Raw genomic sequence first — 14,347 nt, forward strand, 5'->3', positions numbered from 1 at the left:
TGCAGCCTTGCTAGAGGGAAGAGCAACGACCACTCCTGATCTTCTGCACATTCTGGGCCTTTGCACATGCTGTTCTCTGAACTCTAAACACACTTGCCCTTTGTCAAGGCTGGCATGGAACTAAAGTGTTGGGTGGATTCACAATGCAAGTCTTACTCTTGATGGCTCACCTCTGTTCAAAATACACTCCCCAGGGAAGTAAGCCTTACTGACAGGCTTCTACAAAGACCAAGAAGGCAGAGATACCAAAAGTGAGATTAGGCTAAATGGTGAGGGAGGAGCAGACCAGGTGGTGCAGGAGGAACAAGGCGGGAAACCAGGAGATGGCACCCCCTACTTTAGAAGGAATTTAAACATTAGCCTGAACCTTCATATGTCCATCAAGATTTGAGGTTTAAGACCAGAGGGTGAGCATCCCTCAGACACAGCATGTTCTTCTCCCCATATGTGGTCTAAAATAGGCCTGTTATTGTGTTTTTGGCTGCACAGGGAAGAGAAAACCATAATGCTATGAGAACATTCCACTAGGACATTCAGATACCGAAGTTTGAGGATGTTACCCCAGCGTTCCTTAGAGCCCTGCTCTCAACCAGGAGCCAGAGCCCAGGCATCTGCGGGTGATGGGTAGACCTGGCACCTGTGCCTCGGAGTCCCCTGGCCCAGCCCACTGGGGGCCCAGGGAGCCACTTACGTAGATGAGCCCTGAGTAGTACCGTTCCTTGAGGTTGTGCAGCACTGAAGCTTCGTTGAGGCACGTGAGCTCCGCCATGTCCTCCACCTTGGAGAACTTGGGCGGGTTCATCTTCTGGATGTCATCCTTGTTCACCTTCACCTTCTTCCCGTTCTCCACCAGCTCCACGATGGCCTCTTCGCCCACCTCTTCCTTGAGGCTGGCGGGCTCGAAGCCACTCTTGTCGGAAGGCACCCATACCAACTTCTTGGCAGCCCAGTCGGCCTGGGCCAGCGGGTTGTTGATGAAGTTTTTATCCACATAGAGATACTTATCAGCAGCTTGAGCCATGGTGACTTATGGCCAGGACCTGAGGAAGAAAAGAGTACAAAATGTTAGAAACAACTGTGTCAGCCACACAAGGATCGCTCACGTTCACTGCTTCTCTTTGCAAACTGTACAGGATTACAATACAGTAGAACTCTATGTAACCAGGCTGCACAATTTGCCAGAATTTTTCTGGTCCACGCTTTTGGGAGAAAAATGTGCATCACTGAAAAAATAAGTTGATAGCAGAGATTTTGTTAGAAATGGTAAGGTTTATCATCCTAGGGTCACTACAAACAAAACTAGTTTACCAAATGATGAGCATAATAAGAGTCTCAAAGACAGATGCAATTATAGTTGCTATGCTACACCTGCTAAGAAGATAGCAAAGCAACCACACAATTGAAGACTTCCAACAAAAACAGGTTTCTAATTAGCCAAAAAAGGCACCTGAATACAAATGCACATAGTAGAAATCTGAATTTCGTTTTTCACGGAGTTGACTAAGGCAAGAGAAGATAAAACACCAACATATGTTGCCACCAGATTTTAATTCCATATTGATAATAAAGCCCTAAGAAATAAGGCAAGAAGAAAAGAAGTCAGGCTCCAGGAAACATCATGGAAAATAGTAAGAGTGCTTCCCTTTGGGGAAATTAAGGAGAAAGGCGACTCCCACAATTTATGGGCCAGGAGTACTTAAGCACGTTTGTGTTTGCTTTTTTCAAAAGTCGCTTGCAAAATAAAGATGATGAAATAATAGCCCTTTAAATCTGTGTGGTTTTACAGTTTGTAAAATGCTTTCACACACACATTTCACTATCTCGAAAGATCTTCATGATAACACCTCTGTAAACCAGGTAAGGTGCATATTATACCCATTTTACAGATGAGGAAACAGAAGCTCCCTAGAGATAAGGGACTTGTCCCAAATTACCCAGGAAGGACTGTGGCTCTTAATCCTGTGGTCTTTCCACTCCTAACACAGTAGTTTTTCCTATTCAAAAGAACAGACTAGGATCACCTGAGAGGACTGTTGCTTTGAATGAATCAAAAATAGGACTTAGAAACCCTGGTCTAAAACAGACTTAGCCACGGCCACCAGAGGAGGGAGCCCAGAAACTCCCACTGCTGGCTCCCGGACACAGCAAGGCTTTCCCATCTGTGAGGTCAAGCCCCCTCCCCTCGGGGCCCTGGAAATCCCAGAAGGCCCCAGATCCAAATCCAGTCACATGGGCTTTCATGCTTCCAGATTCCGACAGAGACTTGGATGCCAAGGAAGCTGGAGGCTTGGGAGGGAAAGAACAAAAGGAAAAGTCTGGGCTGCCTAGGCCTTCTTATCTGGGATCATTAAATGGGTGTCCAGGTCAAGGCTGAGGGGCTCCCCTGGACTCAATCTGGGAGGGGCTATTTTCCAGGAAACCTGCTGGCTCCCTCATAAAGGAGGGCGGGCAAGTCTAAGGAGCAGAGCTCACAGCCCACCAGGTCCCTCAGCCCGTGGCTCTGTTACATTCCCAGCACATGCACACCCTGCATCCCCTTGCAGGGACCAGGGGACACCATTCACCTGGGAAGGACCCACCCCCAAGAGAAGGCAGGGCTCAGAGTTAGTAGACAGCAAACAAGGCAGGAAGGGGCAGCTACGACCCACCTGGCCGGTTCTGTCTTTCCTGTGGGTCTAGGGTCAACACAAGCAGCAGTGCTCGGGGCAGCACCAGCTTATTTTTAGCTGTCGCATGTCCACACTGGCCAGTCCGTGCAAGCAAACCCAAGTCTTCTCTCCACAAGAGTAAATCCTAATCGTCCTCTGCCTCCTATCGTGCAGTCAACCTCCCCAGTGTCCCCACACCCAGGTTCTGGAAACCAGTCTCCTCATCATGCCCTTGCCCTGCTCAAGAACTTGCATAGATCACAGGACAGAGCACAGGGTCTCATGGGCTGCTGGTTCTCAACATTTTGCAGACCTCAAAACCATAAAGGATAAGACAACTTCCCATCAATATGCTTGAACCCCATCCCCCAAAATCATAAGTCTGCTGCAGGGTAAAAGTTCCAGTGACCCAGCCAGGGAAGACATCTGAGGATATGGCCGCCCTTTATGAGATCCCTCCCACGAGAAGGAGGGAAAGGGGATGGCTATGAAGGACCCACCTACCAACACCATGCTAAGTTTATTCACCACCTCACTTCACCGTCAGTCACCCTGGAAAGGAGCTTTTATCATCCCCAATTTATAAATGAGGAAATGGGCTCAGAGAAGGCAAGTCACTTGCCCAAAGTTGTCCAGCCCAGTCATAGAGTGGGATTCTAACCCAGATCTACTTGGCCTCTGTGCCTGGGGTCCTGCAGAAGTCAGACTGGCATTGGAGCTGAGCTGTAGTGTGACATGGGCAATGGAGAGAAATACACTCCCCAGCATTCAACAAATATTCACTGCATATTATGGGGCAGGCAGGGAGGCTGAGAGAGGGAGTCTTCCCAGTGTGGCCCATGTGGCCTGTCAAAAAGCAGTGTACACCCTTGGCCTGCTACTGTCAACAGCAAGCAAGCAAGCGTTCCAGTCGGTGATGGCAGAATGCCATCTGGCCCTCATCAAACTCCCCTTCATCCCTGCAACACCAACACTGGTGTGACCCACAGCCCAGCTTCTGGGCAGCACACAGGCTCCCTTCAGGCTGCAGGCCCCAGGTACTTGGCCCATCCCGGAAGTCTGGGTAAACTGCTAGCACTTTCATCAGTGGGTCTGCTCTGGAGGGCCACAGCCTTACAGCAGCTGGCAGGAGAAGAATTCCAGCCAACCAACCACCCTTAGCTCTTTACCCAGCCCCACCAATAGGCCTTGGTGGGAGGGCTGAGGATAGTCACAGGCCAGCATTGTCCATCCTGGTGGCTCACAGAACCCTGGAGAGCAAGCCACACTTCCCATAAAGTGGGGGGGGGGCACAATGCATCCCCTCAAGGCTGGACAAACACAGAGGGCTGCCCCTCTCTACCTCCAAAGATGAGGGGTGCCAAGGCTGCAATGGAAAGTCAGCTTGAAAAGCCCCCACTTGCCCCAGAACCTCTCTCCCAGCAGAACATCTCATTAAACAAGGCTGGGCCCTGCTTGGCCAGGCCAAGGACAGAGCTATTTGGTTTCAGCAACTCTGTTGGAACAACGTGGGTCACTAGCAGTGCCAAGATCAACACATGGGTTAGACCGTGGGGAAGGCCGCAGAAGTTGTGATAAACAATGGAGTTTCCGTGAAAGCCCCCCTCGCCCGCCTGGGCAGAAACATCATAGTCAATGACTCGGGGGTCACTAGACTGCAGCTGAGCTGCTGTTTCCACCTGTGTGAGGTAAGGAGGGTCCTGGGTTCCCAGTGACTGACTGTGTGCCCAGCGGGGAAGGCAGTGACACAGACAGGTTAGTGCTCACTTCCCCAGGATGCAGGTGGATTAAACCACCTTGTCTATAACCCATATACCCCATTTATAAACTGGGGATAGTAAAGAGCTGCTAAAAAGTATATAAGGGGCACTACAGAGTGGACACTGGGGAGGCAATCTACAAAATGCAGCAGCTGGCAAGCAGCCACTTCTTCCTTCCCAGTCCTGGGACTGTGCTCAACGGCCTCTTTGAAACTTTAAACTGCACATAATATAAAGGTTTTCAAAAACGAAAGAAAAATATCCCCCTAAATTCCTAAATCTGCCCCCCCACTCCCCTTAAAAAATCAATTTTCTCTTTTTTTTAATGGTCCCTTCTAGTCCTAGTTATTCACAGGCAGAGGATAGTTCCACATTTTGCATTTTCCCTACTACTACGACCATTTCCCTGTTGACCTAGAACGTACTTGTTGATGATGATGGGGCAGCTCTGAAAGGGCAGTGACTCTCCTCGGCCACTTGCACTGGGACGGTGAGGACTTGAACCCAGAACTGCTGACTCCACAGTCTCATTGTTGATCATCTGAATGGCAGCATCATATTACAAAATGGCTTTTTAACTACCGCTTATAAGCCTTTTTTTCCCTTCTTATCTTAACATGTACCACCTTGAGACAAATTCCTAGAAGTGGAGTCACCAAAGCAAAGGAACATTCGAACACTTTTATGGGCCTGAGATATACTGCCAAAGTGTTTTCCAAAAGGGTTGATTCCATATGCATGGCCGTCTGAGCAGGGCGTGCATGGAGAGCAACCAGCACCGTCGATCACTAAAAACACTGTTTACAGGGAGGATCTCTGTGGTGTGGATTAGAGGACCTCAGGAGGTCCCAACCTCTGTGGGAATCAGCAGGCAAGGAGTTAAGGAGGAAGCAGGCAGCTCTCGCCCACTGGAGAGGATCGGATCAGGCTGGGACAGTCCCCAGCGCCTTCCAGCCGCTTCCTGTGGGTGCCAGTCCAACTCAAGAAACCCAAGCAGTTGCCTTTTTAGGCCATAATCGAGCAGGACACAACCAGAGGCTAAATTAGGACTCTCAGGAAATGATGAAACTGAAGTAAATAGGTTGACCAAAAACCTCTTCTTTCAACCCAAAATGTAATTCCTCGATTATTTGCCTTCTCCCCTTCCCCCCAACATCCATGTGGAACTTTTACCCATTTTACCCCCATTTCCCCAAAGAATCCTCTCCCTCCCTTCTTTCATTTCTCTTTTCACTTATTTCTGTGTTTGGAAAACAAACACCAAGCACCTTAAAGACTAAGTCAAATCACTGGTCGAAACGCTGTGAGCTTTTCCATTCCTAGACAACTAGGGTTGATGGAAAGCCTTCCACGGGCCAAGTTCTAGGCTGGCAGCTCTCAAGCCATCGCACTCCTCATAAAGCTACTGCATACGGAGGGCCTGCTAATAAGTGCTACGTTTTCTCACTCAATCCCTGCAGTAATTTCATAAGGCATATACCATCACATTCATTTTACAGGTGGGGTAAATGAGGCTCAGACAGGACACAAAACCCTGGTTCAAATTCAGACCCAGGCGGCGTCAGTGCCCTGCTCAGTTTCCACCTGTCTTCCCAGCGAGGTCACTGGGGATATGGGAAGAAAACAAGCTGAGCACCCCCTGGCTAGGCAGAGAGTAATAATGCCAGCTCAAAGCATGAAGCCCATCTCCTCATGCTGGCTTGCACAAAGGGACTCCACATTTCCAACTTTAATTGCTGGAGCTAAAAGTTAGAAGGTGGGGGGTGTGACCTCAGGTGAGCCGCTTGACTTCCCTGAGCCTGGTTTGCCAGGAGTTGGACTAACCAGTCACCAGTGGCCCTGGGCACACCAAGATTCTAGATCAGAGACCCTGGCAGCCTCAACCCAGACATGGGAAGCCCTATCCAGCTTAATCACTGACGTGTGCGAGCAGCCTGTTTCTGCTCTCGCACCCCTACCCCATTCCAGAGAACACAGATGGGCAGGTCTCTTCTTGTTCTCCCTACGGCCACTGGTTTTGAGTTAAAAGAAACTGTCAGGAATGGCTGAAGTCCATTGTTAAGGAAAATTCTTTAAAAGCACGTATAAAGAATATAGAATTTTCCAAACCCATTACATTCACTTATTCAACCAACGAATATATATAGTCTTGAGGATCTACATGCAAAAAATCACAGCAGATGTACAAAGGTCCCAAGGAGTTGATAATGTGGGACAACAGGACAGATGCACATACAACTAGTTCAAGTGTCAATCTGGGCCACGTAGTATAGATTAGACAGAAAGCAAGTGCTTTTGTTTTCTTCTGTTCTGTTCACTACCGTACCCAACACCGATCTGCCACATGGATGAATGAAGAGGAACTGCTTGCAGTGTGACCCTGGGCCTGTGCCACCTCTCTGGCCTCAACTGTAAATACAGGTAATATATCATGCTACCCTCCCTATCTCGGAGGGCTGTTTAATTCAACTCATTATTGGGCCAGCCCGAGGCTCACTTGGGAGAGCGTGGTGCTGACAACACCAAGTCAAGGGTTAAGATCCCCTTACCAGTCATCTCTAAAATAATAATAATAATAATAATAATAATAATAATTCAGGGCCGGCCCGGTGGCACACTTGGTAGAGTGCGGCGCTTGGGAGCGCGGCGGCACTCCCACCGAGCGTTCGGATACCATATAGAGACTGGTCCGCTCACTGGTTGAGCACGGTGCGGGCGCGACACCAAGGGTTGCGATCCCGTTACCGGTCACGAAAAAGACAAAAAGGAAAAAAAAATAATAATAATTCAACACATTATTTCTTAAATGCACATAACAGACAGGACACATGTCATTGTGGAACATTCACTGCAGAGGGGAAGACCCAGGTCAACAAGCAGCTCCAACATGAGACTCAGTGAAGGAAGAGGAAAGAAAGCAACTTGGTACAGGAATGAGAAACAGGTAACTCAATTGAAAACATAGAAGTTCAAGGGAGAGTGTCACAGAGCATGTGACATTAGGGCTGGGTCCTGGAAGATGGGGAGAATATGGGGAGGGGAGAGATGGTAGAAAAGCATCCAGGCCCAGGGTGAGAGCCAAGACATGGAAAGAGGCCACAGTAGTTGATTAACTATGTGTAAAACGATGTGATCAGTTACATCAGGGTTTCTCAGCCTCAGCACTACGAATATTTGGGGCTAAATATTCTTTGTTGTTGGGGCTGTCCTGTGCATTGTAGGATATTTGGCAGCATCCCTGGCCTCTACCCACTAGATGCCTGTAGCACCCAGTGCCCAGCTGTGACAACCAAAAATGTCTCCAGACACTGCCAAAGATGGGATCTGGGGAGCAAAATTGCCCCCAGATGAGACCACTGATTTAAGGGGTTACTACGAGCAAATGCTGCACTATGAAGCCAGACCCCTGCTCAGTACATCCTGCCCCAATTCTGAGGTGCGCAGGCCAAATCTCCTCAATAAAACAGAAGTCTTCAGGGCAAAATGATTCCCACCCAGACGATGACCATTACAGATGGCACGGTCACCAACAGAATGACTGTCCCTTATAATATATTATATTTTAAGGTACCTGATCTAGATTCACTTGCTGAACTAAACTTGAAAAATCCTAAATACCCAATTTAAAAAATAAATAAATCAGGCAAAGGAGACTGATGTGTCTCCCCAGGCAGGGCATGAAGCTCCTTCAGAACCTCCAACATAGCAGCTCGGCTGTGATTCATAAGCAAAGTTCACCAGCATCAAAAGGTCCAGGCGATTAATGGAAGACAGGTGGCAGCCACATTTGGGGCGGGGGGTGGGAGGTTGCTCCCATGGCTGTGCCAGCTCACCCCATCATGGGAATTCCATCAAATGCTATTTATTGAATAGTTTGGGCAAATCAGGATTAGACCCAGGAAATCCATGGCTTCCACCACTGGGATACCCAGATGAATATTTCCTGCCTAGAGCTCTCTCCCACACCCTCTCATATATATCTAAGCATCTACCAAAGAGAGGTCTCCACCTGGACTCCCCTCACCCTCTCCCCAAACCCGCAGCATCCTTCCCCAGTCCGGGCCTGTGTGTCCCCCTTTCTGGGCTGCTACAGCCGCCTGCTTCCTGGCCCCCCCCGCCCCCTCTACAGAACTCCTTCAAATCAATCCTCCTTAAGGATGACTCACCAACTCAAATTTCCATTTATACTACTTCCTATTTTATTGATATTACTTGGCCAGTTCAAAACAGCTCAACAGCTCCGCACCTTCTCCACAATAAAATCTAATCATCTTTGCACAATGAGAAAGCCCTTTGCACCCCTGCCTATTAATCTCATCCCATGCTCTCTCTGCCCTTCCTTTCTGCCAGTTGTTCCCAGCTCCTCAGAATCAATCCCTGTTTACATCCTCCTCTGTTCATCCCTCCAGGCCTTCAGAGAAGCCAGAGAAGTGTCCTCTGCACCAGGAACCCTCTCTTAGATCTCAGCTCAAATGCTCCCCCCTCTGTAAATCCCTCCCAAATTGCTGCAAAAAGACTTCCTTTCCCTCCGTGCTCTCTACTGCAGTTAACCAAACAGCCGAATTCTAATTATCTGAAGTTTTATTTGAGGACAGGGATCGAGTCTAACTCATCTTGATTCCAAATGTTTCGCATGATGCCTGGCCCAGAGCAGGTGCTTGGTTAAAGTTTCTTGAATGAATGAGTGAATGAGGAAGAAGGCAAAAATGAGGAAGGATTTAATGGGGAAGGTTTCTAAGAGGCTGGAAAATCCCCTTGGGCTGTGCAAAGAGGGCCAGAGTCAGCTGTAGGGAACAAGGAGACGCAAGCCGAAAGCATGCTCCTGGGTCACAGCCACCTAATTTGTTGCAAAAACCAAGCATTTATGGACTAATTTTTATATTCTCAAAACAAAAAGGCAAAGAAAGCATATTGGGGCTTTCATTCTACAAAGAGAATTAGGAATAAGGATGATCTATTGGCCCCCAAGAAGCTTTGCACAAGATGTTGAACCATCTCAGTTTTCTGGAACCTTCTAGCACCCCTGATTAACCAAGGTGGAGGCATCTACCACCTACTACCAGAATGAAACACCAGAAAGGACCTCAGCTGGCATGGCCTTTGCTGTCACTGAGATGTCATGAGAAGGCCATGGGCCTTCCCGGAGTGCTCTGTCTGCCTCTGCCAAGTAACTACTAGAGACATCAACCTTTGGTATCAACTCAGAACCAAGAGATGGAACTTGGAACCATGGCCATGTGGGGCACTGGATCTGCAAACCCCAAGATAAATGCTTGCAATGTGCCATGATGGATGGGATGGGATGGGCGCAGCTTAAGAGCCAGACAGACCTGGGTTTGAATCCCACATCCTCTGCTCACAATTCCTATGACCTTGAATCTGTTAGCACCTCAATTACCTAGCTTTAGAATGAGAAAATATCCACCATCCAAAGAGTTGTAACAAGTTCCCAGCAAAGAATATGACGTTTAATAGCAGTTCCCCTCCCAACTCCTCTATCTTATCCTGCTGACCTAATTAATCCCCATCCTTCCTAGGAATGACACCTGGGGCCTCTTAAAGTCTCCAGAAGTTTAGACTCTTTCTCCAGGTTATACCCATCCACAGAGAACAACAGGATACACTACAGTGACTCCCACAGCAGTGACTTGCAAAAGAGAAGAGGGTTTCACAGACCAGTAAGGTTGGAATACTGCCTCCCTATGGCCCTCTTAGAGTCACGCGCACACAGAAGGGTCTGAGAAGCCTGTAGTAAGGAAACATGCTTAACTTCATCCCAGGAATATCCTGCAGGAAAACTATTTCTGAGGCTGATCTGGTGGGGTGTCAGGAGGCCTGTGGCAGAAGAGCTGGATTTGAGTTTGGCGTGCCACTGACCAGCTGTGCAATCCTGCAGGGTCACCTAACTTGCTGGGCCTCAGCTTTTCCACCTGCAAGGTGTCCTGCCTGCTCTGCAGGGGCTGCTGTTGGGCTCAAACGAGATAATGGACCGTCACAAGCATAAACACCAGGGCTATGAGAGCAGTTATCTACAGGGAAGGTCAGCACGGTGGCCACGCTGCCACCCGGCACCAACCTTACAGGCCCCCCGCAGGCGCTCACTCTCCCCAGGTTATGAAGAGATGGAGGGCTCCTCCCAGCTGCCCAGAGCTGAGGAAAGGGAGGACTGGAGACAGGCCCCCCGTTCCCTCCCAACCCCAGGAATGTTGTTTGCTTACAGAAGAAGCTGAGACTTGTTTCCATTAGCAGTATTCCAACCCAAGCCCGTGTCGATGCTTAGCAGATAAGAAAGCCAGACCAGAGAAAGGCTGGAGAGGAATCCAGCCCCAGAGCCCGCCTCTCTGTCCTTTCCTCCTCAAAGGCTGCATGGGGGGGCTCGAGAGCCAGGGAACCCTAAGAGAAGCTGGCCTTTGCCTGACTGCACAAGGCAGGGCCTGTAGTCATTCTCTCTTTGCCTTGTGCCCAACAAAGCCCAGGCCATCACACATGACACCAGTACATATTTCAAAACATCATGTTTTACACAATAAATATATACAATTTTGATTTGTCAATTTAAAAAATACCTTTTAAAAAAATAACACCAGAATTTCGTGCATAGATTCCCTCCTTCTACTTGTTAAAAAGATGGGGGGGTGGCAGCAATGGGACTGGGGAAGGGTGTAGCTTGAGATGAGGCTGGAGGGGACAAAAGTGACAGTTCACCCAGGATCTTTCTTTTTTTCTTTATGGAACACTTCACGAATTTGCATGTCATCTTTGCGCAGGGGCCGTGCTAATCTTCTCTGTATCGTTCCAGTTTTAGTAAGCTGCCGAAGCGAGCACAGTTCACCCAGGATCTTATCAGCCATTTAGGAACGTGGACTTTATTCTAGGGACATGGGGAGGGGTGGGGGGGAGGGGAGGTGATGTCATCAAAGTTGTATTTTAAAGAGATCACCCTCTCAGACCTCAATTGAAGGGGCAGTGAGAAGTCAGCAGCTGGAAAGTTCCAGGGAATAGCGAGGAGGGAGATTCCAAACCGAGAGGAGAAAAGACAGCTCCCCGACTAGGCTAGGTGGAAGGTGATTAAAAGCCACAAGAGAGGGACAAACTCAGCCACAGATTTCACCCTCTGATCTCCTCCTCCAAAGAGCCTGGCTCAGGAGAGTCCCAGGAGTCCATGTCCTACCACAGTCATTTCCTCCCATGTCAGAAGTGACCCAGTAATCCCAGGAGATCTGGGGCCAGTGTTTCCAAGGCATCTTGGGCATAGATCTCACATGGCATGTGTCCCATGGACTTCACAGTCAAGTATCCAGGTGGGTCTCCTCCACTAAGATACCAGCCTCAGGGCACACAGATACACAGCTTTGGGTCCTCGACACACAGACCACTTTTTAATGAATGAATCAATCAACTAATCAGGGCAGAAAGCAGTTAGAGCTTGAAGTCAGCCCTGCCATTCACAGCAGAACAGGAGCCCCTCGGCGTGGAAAGAAGTGTGCCCCCTCTTTCAAACAGTGCCTCCCCACTGTCTTTCCAGCCCCACCTCTTATGTCACCTCCAGATACCTTCTGCTCTAGCCACCAAAGTCATCTGCCCAGAGTACAGTCTTTGCTCTTGCTGTCTCCCCAAGACAAGCTGGACAGCCCTTCTTCCCAATCCTCTGCCACCTGAGATCCTCCAAAACAAGACAGACATGCCACCTCCCCCAGGCAGGCTTCCCTAACACCCTAGGACAAATTTCTTTCTCCCTCCTTCCCACCAGCCCAGCACAATCTGCCTTATACCAGAAGCACTGCTTCTCTGCCTGTCTCCCCCGATATCCCTTAGAACTCCTTGAAGGCAGGGACTGTCCCCTGACCCTCTTGCTCAAGTGTTGACTGAGCCCAGGGTACTGCACAGAGAGGATCCTCAACCTGTGCTTCTTAAAATGGAAACCAATGGAGCTGTTCAAAATGCTTGGGTGTGTGTGTGGGGGGGGGGGGAAGAAGATATAACAACTATACTTTTTTTGAAGTTGTTACAACAAGCAAACGGAAAGGACATTCTTGGGGGGGAGGGGAGAGAGGGAGGAGGGCGGGAGGTGTCGGTGAAGGGCCATAATAATCATATACATTGTATATTGACAAAATTAAAAAAAAATTAAAAAAATAAAAAAAAAATGCTTGGGTGTGTCTTCTGGGAACCTGTCTGTCCAAAAGAATGACCATTCCAAGGGTAACCCCTCCTATATAATCTAATGTCTGTGAAGGAAGGGAGGGAGCGAGGCAGGACAGAAGGAAGGAAGAGAAGGGAGGAAGGATAGACAGACAGATGGACAGACACATCAGCAGCAGATTAAGCAGCTTTCCCTGGGTAGTCAAGCCTGGGGCTGGACTTGCAGGAAGTCATCTACACTAGACCCCTGGCTTTGCTTTTAACTGGTTCAATATTTGCACAGTGAGATCACATGTGTGCCTCACCTACTCAGTAATGAGCTTTCAATCTGCCGCCCAGGAGAAACTGCATAAGAGAAGAAAGTTGTTTCAGGTATGGGGGAGGCGTCCCCTCCTAAAGTAGATGATCCCCCTGACTCGCCCCCGGGTTTGAAAAGGTTGACAGGAGAACTGTTTGGCTGGCTTTGCACGAGGAACTGTTCACCGAGCACACAAGCCATGCCCTCCTGCAGATAGCATCTCCTGAGCTTGCTAGAGGCTTCCCACACACACACACAGGAGGGGCAACTTGAGCCCTTCAGATTCCTGCAGCGAAGTTATTCCTTCCTTTTGGTTCTGCTGATAGGACGGTTTTTCTTTCCTCAAGCATGTGAGCACAGTTCACTGAAACCCAATGCAGAAAAATAACCATACTCAAAAGATTTAATTATACGGCCGCTGTCCCAATGGGAAAGTGCAGTGTGCTGGTTTTCTGAGTCTGACTGCTGAGAAATGCAACCTGAGATCAGAACTAAAGACAATTTTTGAAGACCACTCGGCCTTTGGGGGCTTATTATTCTCCAAGTGATATTTAAATAATACCAAAAAATATATACAGATTATGTAGCTGCTGCCACCAATAGCCCCCTGCCTCTCTTCCTGCAAGGCTGAGTGCTTGAAGCCAAAGGTGGCATCCAGTCAACAGTGGGTCCTCAGCGCCCAACATTTGTAGGTGCCAAATAATCCCTGATGAACTAAAGTAATGGGAGGGCCAGTCTTCCCAAAGGTCCAGGCTCCAAGGATCCAGTCCAGTAAAATCTCTGCCACTCATTTTTAAGTGCCTGTTAAGCCTGATAATCCCACATCTCACTGTCCTGTGGTTTGTTTCTCCCTTTAGTAGGCCAGACTGCAAAGGCCCGAAATGGGCCAAGCATTCTCTGTGGCCATCCAGGATCATCATCGAGGTCCTCATCCTTCCCACCTCTCTCCCTGCCTTACTGCTTGCTATATCTGAAGTACACTAATATTTACTTTGTTTCTAAGAGACACATGACTGGCCACGGGTCAACAGCGATCTTCCCGAATTGACCAAGCAGTCATTTAAGTAGACTCTGATGATGAATGAGTTTCCTCATTGAAAAGGAAAGAGATCTTCCAAAGGGTGATTCCTTATTCATGACTTCACAGAGGATGTGTTAGAAAGAACCAGACTCAAGAGGTAGACAGATTGGCTGCGGAATGCCAGAGCCACCACTTAATTACCAGAACAAACTTTGCCAGGTTGACTTGGCCCGTTGGAAAGTGGAAATGATCCCAGCTACCCCCAGGACAGCTGCAAGGAGCACATGAGAGTGTCCTGGTGTGGCACAGCCACTGCAGGTCTAGCGGACAACCTTTCCCTGGCCCCCTTCTCTGCACTGGGTTGGAGCACTGCCAAACTCATAGATCCACTGGGAGGACAGAATGAGCTACTGCAGCAGTGCTTGGTGGTGCCCCAAGAAGGCCAGCTCCCGCCCCCCCCCCCCCCCCCCCCCCCCCC

At 48.9% G+C, this 14,347-nt stretch overlaps 1 protein-coding gene across 1 annotated transcript in view; it reads right to left on the minus strand.

Annotated features, from left to right (window-relative positions):
- The window catches only part of MYH9 (myosin, heavy chain 9, non-muscle), a 99,328-nt gene that overhangs the window by 65,984 nt on the left and 18,997 nt on the right, over positions 1-14,347 (minus strand). The window contains exon 2 of the mRNA XM_008587357.1: positions 692-1,040. Within this exon, the coding sequence (XP_008585579.1) occupies positions 692-1,021 (330 nt within the window). The 5' untranslated portion in view covers positions 1,022-1,040. The remainder of the gene's footprint in view (positions 1-691; positions 1,041-14,347) is intronic.

This window comes from Galeopterus variegatus, unplaced genomic scaffold, assembly GCF_000696425.1.
Source record: "Galeopterus variegatus unplaced genomic scaffold, G_variegatus-3.0.2 Scaffold4349, whole genome shotgun sequence".
Lineage (NCBI taxonomy): Eukaryota > Metazoa > Chordata > Mammalia > Dermoptera > Cynocephalidae > Galeopterus > Galeopterus variegatus.